The sequence below is a fragment of the Staurois parvus genome, unplaced genomic scaffold (assembly GCF_062004578.1).
Source record: "Staurois parvus isolate SC_StPar_1 unplaced genomic scaffold, SC_StPar_1.0 ptg000394l, whole genome shotgun sequence".
NCBI lineage: Eukaryota > Metazoa > Chordata > Amphibia > Anura > Ranidae > Staurois > Staurois parvus.
The window spans coordinates 9,281,324-9,301,956 of record NW_028318190.1 but is presented as its reverse complement, the minus strand read 5'-3'; the positions used below and the strand labels follow the sequence as shown (position 1 = coordinate 9,301,956).

Below are 20,633 nucleotides of genomic sequence, written 5' to 3'. Positions count from 1 at the left end.
TTACAAATCTCATGTAAACCACTTAACAGAGACAACATTGGAAAACCTGTTACCCTGTAAATTGTGGGATCTTTTTTGTGTACCCCATGTGGGAATACAAGAACGGTAGAGGAAACCACTAATGCACAGAGACAAAAAACATACAACTTTATTATATTAAAAATTGGACTGTCCACCAACTTGTACACCAAACTGAACAAACAGGTCTTTAGAAAGCACAGAAGTCAGGCAGGTGTTTCACATATCCCAAGACCTGTCATCCTGGGAGAATTTATTGAGGCTAATTTCCAAAAGTGGTAGAAATCAATGTAAAAAATAAAAGAGCGTTAGGTAGGGGAAGATTATACACTTGCTGTCGGAATGTTATCCAGATCGTGAATTCCATCCTTATCGATGACCCGCACAGTGAATGAGGGAAGGCTCAAGATAAACCTCTTCTGAAGCTGAAAGACACGGAGACAAAAAGGTGTCTGAACAATTTACTCCTGGTAAAAGGTGTCAGCATAAATTAATGCAAGGTAGGGAATAAATGTTTAAGAGGCTAAAAAGCTAGCTGCCTGTTGGTATTCAATTATGCAGGTAAACATGCAAATATTTTGACTAGATTACAAAGTTGAATTCTGAAGGTGTAATGATGACACTGAAAACAATGTCAAAATAAAAGAACAGCAACTGCATGTCCAAAAATAAAATATCTGTAAAAACAACACTGCAACCTTTAAACGGGCATTTAAAAAAAACACAGCAAATGACTGGTAGTGAATACAATCTTCCATAAGGGTTCTAAGTTGGAAACAGATTTTGAAGACCAAGTAATGTGTAATGAAATGAATGGGCCCTTGAGAGATGTTGCAAAAAAAAAAACAAAAAACCCTACACTAAACTCTGTATTCAGTCAAATCAACACAAATCTAATTCCATTACATGCATACCCAGTGCATATGATATCATTTTGAAAAACTCTTTGGCTTCAAAGAAAAGTTCCTCGACATTCTGGTCTCTAGGATATCGGATAATTAGACAAAAATGCTTAAAATTTGTACGACTGCTAATGAAATGAGGGAAGTGTTTGGCCAGAACGTGTATGGCCATGTGGTAATGGCTTACCTCTGTTACACATCTCTTAAGAAGTTCTACTGCCTCTTCTCGTGTGAGATCTGAAACACAAAATTAACTTCATTATAGAAAAAAGTGCAAAAGGATATTTATTGAAAAATATGTATATATATATATATATATATATATATATATATATATATATATATATATATAGGCCTGCTAATGTACCAAGTTCAATGAATTACCTTTGTTTCACTTAGAGCCGCTATTCACATTTTTAGGCTTACGCTTACACCTTTTAAACCTTACATTTTCTTGTTAGCATTGTCAGCCTATTGATAACTGGCAGGAGGTACCCAATCCAAAGAGTTTGGCCTTCTGGGAGATACACAATTATCACACTGTCTTGGGCTAGAAGTGACCAATGTTTCAAGATTCCAAAAGCTGTTGCGATCAACGCAGTACACTGTGGGATCAATTACCTAAGAGTTAGAGCAGGGTGCAAGTCGTTTTTGTTTTTATTAAAAGTCAGCAGCTACAAAATCAGCAATGGTTGACTTTTAATAAACACACACTCACCTGTTCCAGGGTCCAGCAATGTTCTCACCTGCACCGTCCCTTCTCTCCCCGGTGCTGGCATCTCAACTGTGGGCACCCAGCTGTGACAGCTTGCAGCTTCACAGCTGGGTGCCCACTGCGCATGCACGAGTCGCGCTGCACATCTCAATTGGTCCGACAGTCTTCTGGGACCTGTGAAGTGTCCCAGAAGACTGCGGGAGGAAGTAGGGGAGCAAAACTTCCGGCTCACTTCACCACGGCAAACTGAGCCGGAAGTGGGTACCTGTCAAAACCAGGAATCCGCTGCCCCCCAAAAAGTGCCAAATATGACTGTGGAGGGGAGGAGGAGGAGGCAAACAAACAGAACTTCGACTTTTGGGTGGAACTCCGCTTTAAATACCGCATTCATTTTTGAGTTAAAATAACTCATACGGCATTACTTACGAACGTGCAATTCACGAATACACGTTAAATACTGAATGAGTTACATTTTTTAGTTTGCGGTTTTTAACGTGTTTTTTGCACAATATTTTAAAGTGGTTCTAAAAAGGTAGGTTTATCTTAAGGCATTCACGTTGATGAGGATAAGGGTCTTTGCCCCCACAACCCTGGCTCAGGGGTTGTAGGGGTGACATCAGAATATAGAAGTTCTTTTTAACAAGGGGACTACCAGATCCCACCTCCATGTGAATGAGTATGGAGAAAATTGCCAATTAAATGAATAAACAAACGCTTAATATGCCTGTTTGCAAAAATGTGGCTTTAGGCGTGTTTTTTATGCTGCTTTTCTCCTGCCAGAAGAAAGGCGTTTAGAAGAGTTGGGCAAACACCCAGAATGCATGGGGCCTAATAAGACAGACTGTTATATTAAGAAAATGAAAATATAAAGACTACCTAGCATTAAGTATTTCTGTACTTTCCCCCCCAAAAAAAAAGAATGTAGAATATATCCATTTGTTCAGTCAGTTACAGCATAAATTGCATAATCTAGGTCTATAGGTGTAATATTTATAGCAGAGGTGGCAATTCATTTTTCCAAAGGGCCATATGAGAAATTGGGACTATTGTGGAGGGCCAAACTGAATTCTATTCAATAATAATTTTGGACCTGGGAAGGTCCGTGAGTAAGTAAAGTAGAAAACAAACACCTGGCGCTAGAAAAAACAGGCACAATTGCCCATGAAATAAGTCTCTTTCAGACGGGGGTTGGGGGATGGTAAAACATGCAGATGACCAGCAGCTTTACCGCACAGCAAACGCAAATTGTAAATAACAGCAGGATGGGGATGTTCATATGCCATGGTCATGATGCTTTGCTTCGCAGCCACTGCATATTTAACTCAGGGTCAGGGGCGGACTGACAACTCATGGGGCCCCCGGGCAATAGGGGATCATGGGGCCCCTGTGTCCTTGCCCACACTCAAAGAAAGCCTATAAAAAAGGTACCAGGGGCATTTCATGGGGCCCCCTACTGACCCCAGCCCCTCGGGCAGTGCCCGAGTTCTCAAATGGTCAGTCCGCCCCTGCTCAGGGTGCAGCACTGCTTGTCAAACTCGCCCACTGAGTTCAGTGAGAAAGCTTACAGGCTCTGAGAGACATGCTGAGAGTGGCGGCTTTGCAGGCTGGACAGGAACAGCTAAAAGGGTTGGAGGTGGCCCTGGGGCCGCATTTTGCCCAAGTCTGATTTAGAGGGATAAATGAGCAGTTTTTTATTCATAAACTGCATGCTAAAAAATGTAAACTGTGCTAGTGGGCCAAAGCCACAAGATTCAGGTACGAAAGATCTCTATTTGATACAAGCTGAAGTGTCCCTTCCTAAATACAAGCACTGTATTTACCAATCACCCTCTGTGAGACATCTGCCTGTGTACTGCCACCCTTACTGTTAGTGTGGAAGCCCTCGGTTAGATGCTATGGCGAGACTGAACTAGTACTGATTTGCAAATGACTTGCAGTCAATTTCAGTAATGAAAGAGTGCTGAAGACAAGCAATGATTGATTGACAGCACTGCTTAGAAAGGGACCTGAGGGACTAAGGAAGGAAGGTGTTGGTGATACCGAAGACCCACCAGGGGGTACTCTGTGATCTGCGCCCCAGCAAGGTGAGGGTGTTATCACACTAACTTATCAGCACTGGTATAACATGTTTGGAGGGCTGCATTTCAAAGCAGGCTCTCTGAATTGACACTACGCCGAGCCTCTCTGCCCCGAGTGATAAACGATTAAAAAGAAAAAAATAACTATAACTATTTCTAGGCTACTAATTATTGCTGCTACATTCAGACTTTTCTTTTTTCATCCTCTGCTCTTCTAATCTTTGTAAGGGCGATACTTAAATAAAATGATGGAAACAATATTGTGCATTGTTTGCGGAATCTCCCCCCCCCCCACAGTCAAAAACAAGCTTCATAATAAAAACTTGCTCATGGGCAAATAGCGAACACAAATTGACAAAAAATTCACATAATATGTTGAATGAACCCGCACAGCTCCATAAACACTTTTTGAATGCATTGTGTTCCTCCAGCCACCAGGCAATCAAAAAGTCCACTGAAGGGCAGCAATTATAAATCACACTACAGAAAGGGGATTCTTTGCCATTTCAATCCTTCAAAAAATGATCAACAGTGTTGAATGTTTATGGTCAGAAAACTAAAACTCTATATTGTAGAGTTTGACCGTGCATGTCAATTATAACCTGGTATTTTGCTAGACTGTTGGCAGTAAAGGATACCTGGTGATCGTGCTAGAAATATAGGCTATACCCAACTTCCTTTTATGGGCTGACAAAGTCTGCTACTGTTGTACAAAATGGAAAGCAGCGTCATAAACCCGCTGTGTGAAATCAATGGCTGGACTACAAGACGTGCCTCTCAATGACAAGTGTAGTTCTGTATCTGCCTGCATGCCTCAACAGGATGTGTCTGAAAACTGTTGATGCCCTCCAGGCAGAAGCAATGAACTGAAAGCACTTTGCACACGGGGAAGGAATGCTGGCGGAAAGCAGATCGAGTGTTTTAATAGGTAAATCTAATGTGATCTAAAAACTTATTTGCAGCAGATTGTTGGTCTCCATATATAGGCAAGGTGCCTACATTTTCTGCAACCTAACAAATAAAGCCATCAGGTCTCAGGCTGTGCACAGCTAGATATACTGTATGCCTCCAAATGTTAGAATAAAAGTTGTCACAGTCTTAAGTTGGGTATGCACGGGCCGAAAATGGTTGGTTCAACAGGAACCAGCTGACTTTTAGCCTGTGTGTAAAGCTCTGCCTCTGACAGAAGCCAGTTTCATGACCGTCTTCTGTCACATGGACATGCTGGAAAACAAGCCAATGGCTGCCAGCACTGATCAGTGTGTCCTGGTGTGGGGGGGCATCCCTATCAGAACACAACAGCTCAGCGGGGAAATCGCCGCACTGATATCGGATGTGAAAGGCTGGCCATACACTATACAATTTTCTGTCCAATTTCCTTTAGATTTACCTTCAATTATGTAGTGCAAGAGCCTACCTAATTGGATATAATTAAAAGTGTTGTTAGGTCTGGTTTGTTATGGTTTTTGGTAAATCTAAACCAAAAATCTCAAGAAAATTGTATAATGTATGGCCAGCCTTAGTAGGACGATCTGTTAGGTTTTTTGTTCAGCATGCTGGGTTGAACAAAAAAAAAAAAAAACTTCCTGTGTGTACTCAGTTTTACTCTTATATTAAAGCGGAGTTCCACCCAAAAGGGGATGTTCCACTTTAAAGATTGGTGCCCCGCTCCTCATTAAGAATTGGCACCTTTGGGGAGCGGGGGGGGAAATTTGACAGGTACCCGCTCCCACTTCCACTTCGATCGCCTAGGCAATCGGTAAAGGAAGCTGTCCTCCTACCCTCCCCATAGTCTTGTGGGAGATGTGACGGGGCCATTCAGGAAGTGGACACCCGGCTGTGAAGCCGCAAGCTGTCACAGCCTGGTGCCCACACTGAAGATGCCGCTACCTGGAATACAGGACGGCTGGTGAAACGGGTTGCGGCGGGGGCAATGCAGGATCGCAGGACAGGTAAGTGGCTTTTTTTAAAAGTCAGCAGCTACAGTTTTTGTAGCTGCTGACTTATGTTTGGAACTCCGCTTTAAGTTTGCTCTGTATCCTGGGAAGAGCCACTTCAGTCCCTAAAAGAACAATGTTACCAACAACTGACAGATTCCCAAAACCAAATATCAGTTTTATATGAAAGTTGCTTTTAAAGTTAATGTGTGATAAGAGAAAAACCGGGGCAGTCTTGCTGATAGCCTTCTAGTTGCCTGGCTGCTGTGCTAACCCACTGGTTTTAATACTTTCTAGTCAATGATCCCAAACATTTGAATATATTTGCTCCAGGTTAGCGACCTAAAGTAATGAAAGCAGAGGAGTAGGATGACAGCCAGGCGATGAGCCTTTTCAGTGTGTTCCTGTTTTTTTTAATGATAAATCTGTGGTCCAGTGAAGCTGTTCATCATATGCGACAATAGGAATGGTAGTGGTGTAGCTTATGCCTGTACACACAGTTTTTTTTTTTATTATTTTCAATCAACACAGCAGGCTAAATGAAAAAAAAAACAAACAAAACACAAAAAAAAAAAAACTGAAGAGTTCTGGAGGGCTCACTGTACCAACTATCAGATCTCAGTACAGCAATACGCCAGGATGACAGGAAGCCTGACACCCCCCCCCCCCTCTTCAATCAGAAAGCACCGGTCAGCGCTTGCAGCTATAGGCTGATGCTGTTCGGATGCTGGTTTTCTGTTGGACAGGCTGGTGTTCACATGATCCAAATGTTGCCCGCTTTGTGTTGAACTGGCTGATATTCGTCCAGGAAGTACCGGGCTTTAGAGGCATGCCCTTACAACTCCTAAAGTGCTGAGCCTTGCCTACCAAAGTGGCTTGGTCGTTGCAGGTAGGTGCCTGCATTTTATATCTATAGCAGTTTGCCCTTCTTCCCCACAGTGAGAAAGGCTTTTAAAACATTAGCAAAAAATGTTATGGTAATGATAATTTGCTGGCCACACAGCTTGCCCTGTCCAAAAAAATCCCACTGAAAAGACACTCCATTCCAGGTCAGCTTTTCGATATAAATTCATGATAGTGCTATTACTTTGTTACAGGGCAAGTTGTGTGTTTGAAGCCTTTTTCCCCCAATGTTAAACATAGGTTGGCAAACTATAAAATCGATCTACATCTTCACATAAACCTTAGTTCAAAATTCTAGAAGAGCAGAAATTATCTGTACAAATAGGGGCACTATAGGAATCTGTTATTTCTTTTGGACTTTTATTTGAAAAAGAAGTAATCTTGATAAATATATTGCTTTATTGACACGCATATGGCAGGTCATACCTGGCTTGTAGTAGCGGTCCAGGATGCTGAGAGTGAGGAGGGCCCCATAGCCATGGGCTGCAAATGGTGCTTTTGCCAGAGCTGCCAGGTAATCCATGTAATAGAGGGAAGGGCCGTCATGATCATCGTAACCAGCCAGCAGCAAGTTAACATGGTAAGGAGTCTGTAAACATAAATAATAAAGCCATATTTAACTAAAGCCATGTAACACCCATTGGTTTACTTGTAGAATAGTATGCTGAAAATTTAGATCTCAAAATACCTATATCTGAAAACTACAATACATTCATCTATACCAGTGATGGCGAACCTATGACACACGTGCCGCAGGGGGCAAGTAGAGCCCTCTCTGTCGGCATGTGAGCCATGTCGTCCCAGCAGCCGAGCATCAGATACCAGTGCACATAGTGGCCGTGCACCTGCTTGGAAAGGAGTAGCGGCGCCATGCGATGATGCCATGAGCTGCGACTCATTAGCCGGCACTCGTCCAAGCTTTCACATGGCCGGTCAGTGCGCTGCCAAGGATATATATATTGGATTGGCTGTGAGTTTTAATAAATTTGTGGAACTTTGCCCCCTTGTGCTGGTGGTCAGTGGAAGCTCTTTTGTGTTTTTCTTTTAAGACAAAAAAAGATGTTAATGTAGAAGTTATTTTTTCTAAACTAAAATCTCAGTACTCAGGTTTAATTGCAGTGCTGGCACTTTGTAATAAATAAGTGGGTTTTGGGTTGCAGTTTGGGCGCTTGGTCTCTAAAAGGTTCGCCATCACTGATCTATACTATTCATACTGCCAAACTAACTACAGAAACACAGGACAAAATAAATTCAATAAAGTCACCTAAAAGGTTAAAAAAACCTTATTTACACCTACCTACATTTTCCATATATGGCAAACCATAATGCGTGCCCACTGGTGTGAACTGGCCTATATGTCCTTAAAACAGCCAAATGCCCATATTGGCTAGAGCCAGTTTTGGGTTGGCATTAGTCTACAAGTACATTTTTTTGTGAAAGGGCTTTATACATTGTACACCACTATATGAAAGGGCACTGTAGTACCACTGGCAAACCTGGCGGATACAAACTCTATGCTGACGATTTATAGTGGGATCTGTAAGTATCAGCATTCAATGTATCACAATAGCACAAAATTTGGAGACACTACTTGAAAATGTATTAATGCTATAAAATCGGACAGTGTGGATAGCCTTTAAGCCCACCTGAAATTTTACACTAAATCAGTTCAACAATTTGGTGTACAACACAACAAAAAGGTGTGCCAAAGGTTACAGGTTTCCTTTAGATGCAGACACAGTATGAGCAGAAAAGTCTGTCCTCTGCCAGTCTGCTGCAAGTGGACAAAGAAGAATCCCTGCTCTCTGTAGGGAAGACCCCTACATGACATGACCCCTGCTGAGTCACAGCAAAGCTCTACTATCAGCAGGGAACATGAGTATTTCTGATTGCAGAGCCTAAAGTCTAACTCAGTAAGGGGCATGTCAGATCCCTGCAGGGGGACCACTACTTCTCTGCAGAGAGCAAGGGCCCTCCTTCACAGCATGATAGCAGGGTACAGGTTTTTCTACTCCTGCTACTTTTAATGGAGAACAACATTTAAGACTTTTGGTACATCTTTTTTTTAGTGTCTGGGATATACAGTATTTAGCCAATTTAACATGTTTACAAAGTTTTAAAAAAGTTTTTGGGGGCTTTAAACTTCGCCAGATATTCAGTGTATGAGCTGACAAAAGTACTTCTACACAACAACAACTATACAGGTTTCGAACTGTAAACCAATCAAGCTTTACTGGAACGCACCAGTGCCATGGAACTGGAAAACAGCGATTGGAGGAGAGAGCTCTGAAAACAACCTCATTTGTGAACTGCCGAACCTTTTCTAACCAAAGTCCAAACCAAGCTGTATTGCTTTGACCGCAGTGGAGAAAAGCAGATGGTCTGAAAAGTGTCCAGCATGGATGCCCAGATTAGAAAGCGAACTGTAAAGAATGAGGCTCCATGTATGCTAGCTTAAAAAATCCTGCTCCTTGAAGAGTTTAGCGTTTTGCCTGCAAAAGCAACTAATGTCACCCTATGTGTCCAACAAGCACATTACGTAGTCTAGAGGTTTTTTTTTTTTTTTTAAATTGGTTGTAAAGACTCAAGGTTTTTCTACTTTCATGCATTCTATGCCTGAAGGTAAAAAACCTTCTCTGTGCAGCATCCCCCTCAATACTCACCTAAGCCCCCTCTTGATCGAACGATGTGCCCTGGAGTCTCGGCTATCCCGGGACTCCCTCTCCTCATTGGCTCCCACTGCTGTCAATCTCAGCCAGTGAGCCAATGAGAAGAGAGAGGGGACAGAGCTGAGCCATGGCTCTGTATGTGCATGGTGCCCCCATAGCAAGCGGCTTGCTGTGGGGGAGCCCGACAGAAGGGAGGGACCAGTAGCACCAGTGAGGGACCTTAGAAAAGGATGCAGGCTGCTGTGTGCAAAACCACATCACAGAGCAGGTAAGTATAGACATGCTTTGTTTTTTTTTTTAAATAAGCCTTTAGAATCCCTTTAAGTTCAGCATTCAGAGGCAGAAAAAAAATACTTTTGTTTTGCATTTTTGAGAGCGTTCTGCCAGAAAAAAACCAAACAAACAAAAAAACAAAAAACAAAACCGCTAACTGCTCCTAAATGCTAGCACCAAAAAAAACGCCTAAAATTTGCATTTTTTTCTGACGAGGACTGGCGTTTCTTTTAAGCCAGTGTGCATAGAGCCTTAAACATTTTTTTGTCAGGTATGACAGTATATTCTTCAGCTGTGTATCTGACTAATTGCCTATGTTGACATTTTAATGCCATCTGCAGATATTGACCTCTTAAAAGTAAAAAAAATAAAAAGGCTACAAAGTCATTACTTAAAAGCTAAACATAAAAAGGACCCTGTATGAGCACCTATTCTTCTTATAGCCAAACCCATTACTACTCTAGCAAACCATTGTGTAATCTGCCCATTCTACTGCATATATATATATATATATATACACATGTTGCTACCAGTTTAGGTATGTACAGTTGATACTTGGAATGACCATACAGCATAAATAATGAGCACATTTGTAAGAACGTGGCAGTGCAGGGTCATGTGCAATGGGCAGAAAAGATGTTGCAGTGTTAGCCACCGTTCCCTAGATACTTTAATTTAATTAGCCACTCTAACATTTATTTATGCCTACACATCCGAGACACAGGCACAATTAACAGGAGGAGGATTTGGGGGGTGGGGGGGTTCTCTCAGTGTTTAAAGAGCGGTGCAGGAGATGTCTCGCCAAAGGTTTGTGCGACTCTCGAGATGCCAGCTTTCTGCATGTGTGAGATGCTCAGGCATAAATAAAAGGGTGTGAGGCAGTTTTAATTAAACCAATACATCTGTGCCAGTTACCATGTCAGACTTCCTCTTGACACGCTCGGGCACAAGGGATGAGCTGTCTAATTTTCACTCATTCAAGGCCACAAACTGCAGTGCAATCCTATGGACCCCTTTTAGAACCATGTTGGGACTGACCCCTTCCTATAACTCAAAGGATCATTAGATAGGGGCTTATAATTCACACTTCAATATTGTTGGAATTAAGGCAACACAAAAACACATCTTAAATATAGGATTTTTATTTTGTAAAAAAGCCTAAAAACTGAAAGAAATTTTTAAGCTGCATTTGTCAATATCCTGAAAATGCTAGTTACCAAACTCCAGTGGGGTCCAGGCTTTAAGTCACTAAACCAGGACAAGTTAAGAGATTTGATTTTACTTTCTTCAAGCTTGTTCTAGGGCAATAACTGCCAGGCTACTAGCATTTTCAGAGAATGGTAAAAAAAAACAAAACAAAAAAACAACAAAAAAACCCAGGACAAGAATTTTCCTCAGCATAGGCAAAATGTATCATACATTCACTATTACTTAAAATAAATAGATAAAAACTACTGGTGCTATCTGCAAATGACAAAGTTCTGTTTCCAAATAGCAGGTTTAAAGAGATCAGTGTGTATTATGATCCTATTTCTGGAGGCAAAAAAGTTTACCTTTCTAAACAGTACCTATACATTTTGTGCTGGTTTCTGTAGCTGGAGAGGTGCAGATTTAATAGATTGCTCAAACTAGATTCCCATTTCCTATGCACAACTATGCTTCAAATTTACTGCGCGTTAAGTTTTGTTGCTTCCATGCCCTGCTCCATATTTGAAAAAAGTAAATTATTTGTGTAAAAAAAGATAAATGGGGAAAAAAAAGTGTGTGTGTATGTATATATATATATACACACACACACACACACACACACACACACACACACACATATATATACACACACACATACACACACACACACACACATATATATATATATACATACACACATACATATACACACACACACACACACACACACAGTCAGGTCCATAAATATTGGGACATGGACACAATTCTAACATTTTTGGCTCTATACACCACCACAATGGATTTGAAATGAAACGAACAAGATGTGCTTTAACTGCAGACTGTCAGCTTTAATTTGAGGGTATTTACATCCAAATCAGGTGAACGGTGTAGGAATTACAACAGTTTGCATATGTGCCTCTCACTTGTTAAGGTTACCCTCAAATTAAAACGGACAGTCTGCAGTTAAAGCACATCTTGTTCATTTCATATCCATTGTGGTGGTGTATAGAGCCAAAAATGTTAGAATTGTGTCGATGTCCCAATATTTATGGACCTGACTGTGTATATATATATATATATATATATATATATATATATATATATATATACACACACACACACGCTTTGACAATGATTTCCATTAACAAACATCACTTCGAGGAAAAAAAAAAAAAAAAAGCAATGGCTACCCAGACTATTTTGTAACATCATACAATAAAAACAAATAAATAAAAACATAACACAACAAAAGAAAAAACAAACAACTTTTGCATTTACATCTGCAAACCCCCATGTTTTCTACAACTGCCAAATTTCTCTTTCCTAGAACACATGGCATCTGTACACAAAACATAAGAGCTCCATCCTCAGCTCAAATGGCTGCTCACTGCTTGAAGTCTGTACAGTACAGGAATCCCCCACAATAAGAGTTAAATCCCTCATGTGATAACGCAAGTTCCACGACACTTGCACATACAGTCAGGTCCATAAATATTGGGACATCGACACAATTCTAACATTTTTGGCTCTATACACCACCACAATGGATTTGAAATGAAACAAACACGATGTGCTTTAACTGCAGACTGTCAGCTTTAATTTGAGGGTATTTACATCCAAATCAGGAGAACGGTGTAGGAATTACAACAGTTTGCATATGTGCCTCCCACTTGTTAAGGGACCAAAAGTAATGGGACAATTGGCTTCTCAGCTGTTCCATGGCCATGTGTGTGTTATTCCCTCATTATCCCAATTTGCAGTTAAAGCACATCTTGTTCGTTTCATTTCAAATCCATTGTGGTGGTGTATAGAGCCAAAAATGTTAGAATTGTGTCCATGTCCCAATATTTATGGACCTGACTGTATAAAGGAATACAGGGGCAGTAGCACAAAGCCTGAACAGATGTTTAAAGGGAAAGATCTTACTATTTGGGATACAACTTTAGAAATTGCTGGCAAGACCTACATCACTATCTGCAGGACAGAATCCTTGCAATGTTTGTACTTCACCCGAGAGGGAAATTCTTGCCCTCCAGAAAAATGGAGATACACTTTAAATGAAACGTCTATTGAGATCATTGGTTCACACTGATGCGGTGCATCGCATGAGATACACACAAGAACCGCACTCCTGTGTAAATCACATGAAACTTGTAGTGCAATTTGAGCCATACAAAAATCGCACCGCATCCGCACCGAAAAAGTGCAGGATCCTTTTTCTGCCTGCACCAGAATCGGATCACATGGGTGTGAACATCCATACGATCCAATTCTGCACATCGCACCACGTTTTGCAAACTTATTTAGGGGTGTCATTAACTTAAAATACACAGATGAATGGGGTGTGATTACGATATGGTGCGGAAATTGCACAGAAACCGGAGCAAACTCTGCACCGCATCAGTTTGAACCCAGGCTGAGAGTGAAGTTAAATTATGTATGAAGCTGCAACTTTCAAGTGAAACAATTCCTCTATAGCCCCCTTGGAATGTGAATAATAGCTGGTATGCCTTGTACCACTAGTGCCTTGAGAGATAACCCCTCAGAGAAAAACCCTCTCAAAGCATCAGCATCTGAGGACTTTTTTGCATCCCTGCTGCCCAAAAAGGAGTTATGTGAGGGTAAGTGAAGTGGGGTGCACTCTCACCCCCTCCCTTAAGATGAACTACTACTAGGGTCCTTTAGCCCCTGGTCACATCGGGTGCAACTTGGCATGCAATTTGCATGCCAGGCAGGGGCGGACTGACAACTCATGGGGCCCCCGGGCAATAGGGGATCATGGGGCCCGTGTCCTTGCCCAAACGCAAAAAAGCCTATGAAAAAAGGTACCAGGGGCATCTCATGGGGCCCCCTACTGACCCCGGGCCCTCGGGCAGTGCCCGAGTTTCCAAATAGTCAGTCCGCCCCTGATGCCAGGTGACTTGCAAATCGTATGCCAAGTCACACCCTATTGTCCGCTATTACAGCAGTCCTATCGGTGCAGTTCCGACTTGGTCGGAGCCACATCGATTTTTAAAGTAGTGCATGCACTACTGTTGTTTCAATTTGCATAGACATCTGTGTCAGATGTCTTGCGAATCGCAATGAAATCGGCAGGTCACCCGATTTTGAAATCGTGCGACTTCACTGTAAGTCGGACGATTTCAAAATTGGCTTGATGTGACCGGGGGGGGGGTAAAGCAAGCTCAATCACAATTGCAATGACCTTCCTTGATCAATTTGTCCCACGTATTATATATGACATACCGTATATACTGTATATAAACTAAATGTAGATTGGATTACTCTACTTCAGGTAGAATGACATTTTAATGCATACACTAACAGTGGCCAATGTTTTACAATGTCATTTCTTAGGACTGCTGGAATACTTTTCTGATTTAGCAGTACGTGACATTCCACTGAGCTCTCACCTCCAGGAGAGCTGTGGTGACAACAGACACTAAGACATACCGAACGGTGAGACTGCACATGGGTGGTTATTGGCAGCGGTGAGACATCTGGCGGAAGGCGAAGTAACAGTAACAGAGCAGAGGTGGGGAGAGAGGAAAAAGATTCCAGCACAGCATGAATTGCACCCACGGGAAGTTACATGTACATACAGGGAGCAATGTCAGAACACAATTAGTACCTTGGGTCACTAGCTGACACCTCTCAATCATGTATCAATGCAATGAGAGAAGGTACAATGTTTCCATATTTGTTATCAAACACTGGAATATAATGCTCTTTGTATAGTAAAGGAAAAGAAAAAAGGTCCTTGATTGTGTTTAGATCCTAGAATACATGAAAAGATGCAATAGAGCAATATACATAAGCTGATAAACCTCTGGATGGTGAAATATATAGGCAAAATATATTCTATAAAAGAAAAAGAAATTATCCTGGAAATTGTGTATAATACCACCCCCCCCCCCCCCACTCCCCCATTCTGTATATGACAGACCAAATATATCAATTCCTTTCGCAGTCATTTGACACATATCTCCTAGTAGAGAAGACAGCACTGACCAAGGGTAGAAGAATAACAACACAGAGGTGTCCCTGTACTGCGCTTACATTAATGCCATCTACCAGCATGTATGACATCATGGGGTCATACGAGGTTACTAATAGGAATATCTTAAGACAGCTTGGAACATTGTCTACATTGGGAAGAGGAAGAGCTGGGTGTCAGGGAAACAGGATGTGGTCCACCACCCATCTATCTTACATAGATATCTATGTAATTGCTCCAAAAGAAATACCATTCTCAGAAAGTAATTTTATTTCTCCAGCAAAAGAACTTTAGACCAAAAGACAAATCCTGACTGGTTTCAAATGACCAGAAGCACTGACAGGTAACTGGTCAGGATATGCATTTGTTTTACAACAGCTCTGCTTAGGTCTACTGACGAATTATGGCTAAACTTAACTGATAACACAAACAAAAAATAAATATATAAATAAATAATATATATATATACACATACATATATACATATACACACACACATACATACACACACACACACACATATATATACATACATACATACACACACACATACATATATACATACATACATACACAGGCTGAGAATGGGTTTGCAAGAACCAGGAGCCAGATCCGGCTCTTGCACAACACACTAATCAGGAATAGGTGGTTAGGGGTGTTTAGGCAGCTCACTGGAGGAGGTGAATATGGGAAAGATCTCGGTGTGGTAATATTAAGAGCCCAATGAACAGGCTGGAGGCAAGTCAGCAACCAACTCAGCAAGCCACAGGCTGTAAATAATGGCATCAATTTCTTCATTAACAAACAGTGTGTATTGGTGTGTAAATCACATGAGTGGTAGAATGGAATTACAAACCTTTTGGCAGGAAAACAACTCTTAAAAAGGTGTATACAGATGTTTAGCTTTAATGAAGTAAAAAGTACATAAATTCAGCTTACCGACTTAAAAAAAAAAAAAAAAAAAAAAAGTTCTAAAGTTTGATTTCTGCGTTCACTGCAATATTTTTCATAAGATTCCTGGGTTATTCAAATGTTCCCAAAGTGACTTGAACACCTTTCTTACAATTCAGAGCAAAGAAAAGCTTTTGCTGAGCCGGCGAGTTACCAGCTCTCAGCAGGCACTTGCTGCTTAGCACATCTCTGCTCTCTCTTCAGGAGTGAGATAACAACGCTGTCTCAGTTTCAGATCCCCTAGAGAGACTTGCATAGGGGCTAGGGAATTTACACCTGTGATGCTGTATCTGTATCAGCAGAGTAAAGACAAAACACCTACCTTATTACAAAAGGGTAGGAACAAGGCTAAGTGATATGGCAACAGGCTCCTTGTTTAACAAGTGTATAAACCTGTGTACTCGGTCCTAACCCATGAAGCTTCTTTATTAACAAGAAAAAAAAAGCAAAATATGTTTTTAAGTCCCATACTGAAACTTTTCACATTAAACATACCTGTACCACTTATCAAATATTAAAGCTGGCTTAAAGAGACCTTTTCTGTAACACCGAAAAAGAACCATACAGATCAGAACATCCATTATGTAGGGGGTAACGTAACTCCCAAAACCTAACTTTGTTAAATAATAAAACTATCAAAATTAAATAATTTTTTATTCTCAGGCCACTTATTAAGGGGACCAGAAGCAAAGTTAAACATTCTCTCTAACCTTTGGCATTTTTCTGCCCCTGAAAAAGAAGAAGACACGAGAAAGTTTGACCATGGGTGATTTCAACAAAAGTTTCCAACCTGCAGCTCACTGGTCTTTTTCTAGTCCTACCACTCATTTGGTGGCAAAAGTCCTTCCTTGCAACTTCTCTGACCAAGAATTGTTTTGGAGGGGACAATGGTCCCTCAAGGTGGCAGGTTTCCCTGCTGATGACAGGTGCTCTAGGGAGTGGCTCCCTTTAGTCTTGTGCAACCTTCATCCCACTGGAGACTTGATTTTTATGCCAGTTCCAAGAGTTGAAACACGGCCTTCAGTTTATGTCACAATAAGCTAGTTTATTTTCTCTTTTAATCCATATGCATGATTATATACATACTACCCTTGTTACCCAACAGCTGCAAGTTAGGCTACATTCACATGGGCAATGGGGTATGGATAGTTTGCTGCATTTACAAGTAGCTATGTGCTGCCTCTGGAAGCAGCAACACTCTGTGCTATGGCCACATACATACTGGCCAATTAGCCACAGCCAGTTTGTGTGCAGCCAAAGCTGCAGAAACACCGAGCCTGGACACACAACAGCTGCATACAAGGGTCAGTCAGAGCCTTTATTTGCATGTAACACTCTGATGAATAGTTACAGTACATGCGAACAATGACGGCATTTGTTATTGATCTATGATCTATACAGAGTACAAACCTGACAGCTGCAGCTGTTCACACATGGCGTGTGCAGGCAGCATTTGGAACCACCAGCAAGAATCTAGCGATTCTCGTCAGCAGACGCCCATGGCCAATTCCTCTGCGCCAAAGTTCTGCTACCTTCCTTTGATACCTACTTGTTCCTACATTCTAGAAACGATTTAACACACACACACACACCTATTAAAACATCAGGTTTCTTTGATGTAAAAAAAAAAAAAAAATATTTAACCTATAAAACTGTACAACAAACTGAAATCTTTTAGGTGGAGGGAAGTAAAAATAAAAAAACTAAAATTAATATGGTTGCATAAGTGTGCACACCCTAAGCTAATACTTTGTTGAAGCACCTTTTGATTTAATTCCAGCACTCAGTCTTTTTGGGTATGAGTCTATCAGCATGGCACATCTTGACAATATTTGCCCACTCTTCCTTGCAAAAACACTTTAAATCTATTAGATTGCGATGGCATCTCCTGTGCACAGCCCTCTTCAGATCACCCCACAGATTTTTGATCGGATTCAGGTCTGGGCTCTGGCTGGGCCATTCCAAAACTTTAATCTTCTTCTGGTGAAGCCATTCCTTTGTTGATTTGGATGTAGGCTTCGGGTCGCTGTCAGGCTGAAAGATGAAGTTCTCTTCATGTTCAGCTTTCTAGCAAAAGCCAAAGGTTTTGTGTCAATATTGACTGGTATTTGGAACTGTTCATAATTCCCTCTACTTTGACTAAGGCCCCAGTTCCAGCTGAAGAAAAACAGCCCCAAAGCATGATGCTGCCACCACCATGCTTCAGTGTGGGTATGATGTTCTTTTGGTGATGTGCAATGTTGTTTTTGCACAAACATATCTTTTGGAATTATGGACAAAGTTCATCCTTGGTTTCCTCAGACCATAACACATTTTCCCACATGCTTTTGGGGAGATTTCAGATGTGTTTTTGCAAAATTTAGCCGTGCTTGGATGTTTTTCGTAATAAAATGCTTCCGTCTTGCCACTCTACCCCATAGCCCAGACATATGAAGAATAGCGGAGATTGTTGTCACATGTACCACACAGCCAGAACTTGCCAGATATTCCTGCAGCTCCTTTAATGATGCTGTAGGCCTCTTGGCAGCCTCCGAGACAAGTTTTCTTCTCGTCTTTTCATCAATTTTGGATGGACGTCCAGTTCCTGGTAATGTCACTGTTAAGCCATATTTTCTCCACTTGATGATGACTGTCTTCACTGTGTTCCATTGAATATCTAGTGCAGTGGTTCTCAACCTTTCTAATGCCGCGACCCCTTAATACAGTTCCTCATGTTGTGGTGACCCCAGCTTCCTTAGCAAGTCACTTAACCGTTTCAATACCGTGCAATTTTACACCTTCCTGCCCAGGCCAGTTTTCAGGTTTCAGCTCTCTCACACTTTGAATGACAATTGCGCGGTCATACAACATTGTACCCAAACTAAAATTTGATCATTTTCTTCACACAACTAGAGCTTTCTTTTGGTGGTATTTAATCACCGCTGGGGTTTTTATTTTTTGCTAAATTAACAAAAAAAGACCAAAAATTTTGAAAAAAAAACAAATTTTTCTTTGTTTCGGTTATAAAAGTTTACAAATAAATAATTGTTCTTCATAAATTTAGGCCGAGATGTATTCTGCTACATGTCTTTGGTGAAAATAACCCAAATTAGGATGTATTTTTTAGTTTGTAGGAAAGTTATAGAGTTCACAAACTATGGTATAGATCTGAATATTGATCAATCCTGAAGTACTGACAGCCAATCTAATATCTTGAGGTCCAAGAATGTCAGAACAGTACAGATATCCCCCAAATGACCCCTTTTTGCAGAGTAGACAGTCCGACGTACTTCATAAGAGGCATGGCGAGTTTTTTGAAGTTGTATTTTTTTGTCATAATTTTTCGGAAAATGAAAAAATGAAAAAAATTATTTTCACTATTTTTTTTTTTTACATACTGTCACCAGTGCAGTACAGCGTCATCATATAACTGGCATGGCGGTGAACAGCGACACTGACTGGTGACAGTATGAAAAAAATATATATATATTTTTTTTATTTTTTTATTATATTTAATTTTTTATTACATTTTTTTTAATTTTTTTTAAGATTTTTTTTCATATTTTACTATGACCAAAATAGTACAATGTTACCATAGTAACACTGTACTACTTTGGGGAAGTGATCAGTATTTTTTTTTTCTTTTTACACAATTTGCTTATAGCAAAGAATTACTTTGCTATAAGCAAGCATTTACCTGAATGAAATCGATTCATTCAGCTTTTTTTTTTTGTGCTTAGCTGTGATTTGGTCACAGCTAATCACATGACATGTGCATGTGATTAGCTGTGACCATTCACAGCTAGGCACTAGTATACAATGGATGGCATCATGAATGAAGCCATCCATTGTATACAACTGTCATGTGACCTGCTGTGATTGGTCACAGCAGGTCACATGGTACCGGCAACGGGAGCCGTTACTCGGATCTGTCATCGGCCGTTTCCGAGGTGCATGGGCGGTGACAGATCGCACTGCTGCGTCGCTCTGCAACCGCGCAAACCAAATGGCGTGCACCCGGAAAGCTGCAGCGCTTTTCAAGCCGCCAAACGGCCATTGGCCGGGCGGCTAATGGTTAAAGGAAAACTGTCACCAAGTCTAAAAATCTGCTATTTCTACGCAGGGGCAGCACTAAACAAAACCACCATTACAAAAAAAAACAAAAACGCCAGCAAACCTGTGAAAAGCGCTTGCAATTGCTGGGGATTTTCTTCTGACACCACAGCCACCTGTCTGACGGACAGCAATGAAAGCAGTCGATCACAACAGTCTAATCCCCCCCCAAAAAAAAAATCATTGGTGGCTCAGTCCCCCCCCAAAAAATAAATAAATCATTGGTGGCTCAGTGTATCACTCCCCATACAAAATATATTGATCAGTGGTGGCTCAGTGGGGGATCCCTCCAAAACCCATTTTATAACATTGGTGGCAGTGGATTTGCAGCACTGCGGGCGCCCCTTTACCTAACTGTGGGTAGCGGTGGTGCTGGTACAGTGTCTACCCTCTGAGTGCAGCAAAATCATCAGACCCGACTTACCAGCCCGGGCATCCAGCTCCTTCAAACACAGGAAGATATGACATCACTTCCTGTGCACCAGCATAAGCGTCAGCCCGTCCTCTAAGGTCCGATCTACACACACACAGCACACACACGATGTACAGACAGAGCGGCACCGTGCCGGCTGCTGTCATGAGTCTGACCCCCGAGTCTGGCGACCCCCGGGAAAGGGCCGATCGACCCCCAAAGGGGTCGCGACCCACAGGTTGAGAACCGCTGATCTAGTGCCTTGGAAATTCTTTTGTACCCTTCTCCTGACTGATACCTTTTAACAGTGAGATCCCTCTGATGCTTTGGAAGCTCTCTGCAGACCATGGCTTTTGCTGTCGGATGCGACAAACAAAATGTTAGCAAAGACCTACTAGAACAGCTGAACTATATTTGGAGTTAATCAGAGGCACTTTTAATGATGGCAGGTGTGTACTGACTCCTATTTAAAATGATTTTGAATGTGATTGCCTAATT

The 20,633-nt window shown here is 41.3% G+C and overlaps 1 protein-coding gene across 1 annotated transcript in view; it reads right to left on the bottom strand.

Annotated features, from left to right (window-relative positions):
* Positions 1 to 231: 231 nt before the first annotated feature.
* PSMB2 (proteasome 20S subunit beta 2) overlaps positions 232 to 20,633 on the bottom strand; it is a 34,479-nt gene continuing 14,077 nt past the window's right edge. The window contains exons 4-6 of the mRNA XM_089686325.1: positions 6,980 to 7,142; positions 1,108 to 1,157; positions 232 to 443 (exon numbers count right to left, since the gene is read on the bottom strand). Of these exons, the coding sequence (XP_089542451.1) occupies positions 342 to 443; positions 1,108 to 1,157; positions 6,980 to 7,142 (315 nt within the window). The 3' untranslated portion in view covers positions 232 to 341. The remainder of the gene's footprint in view (positions 444 to 1,107; positions 1,158 to 6,979; positions 7,143 to 20,633) is intronic.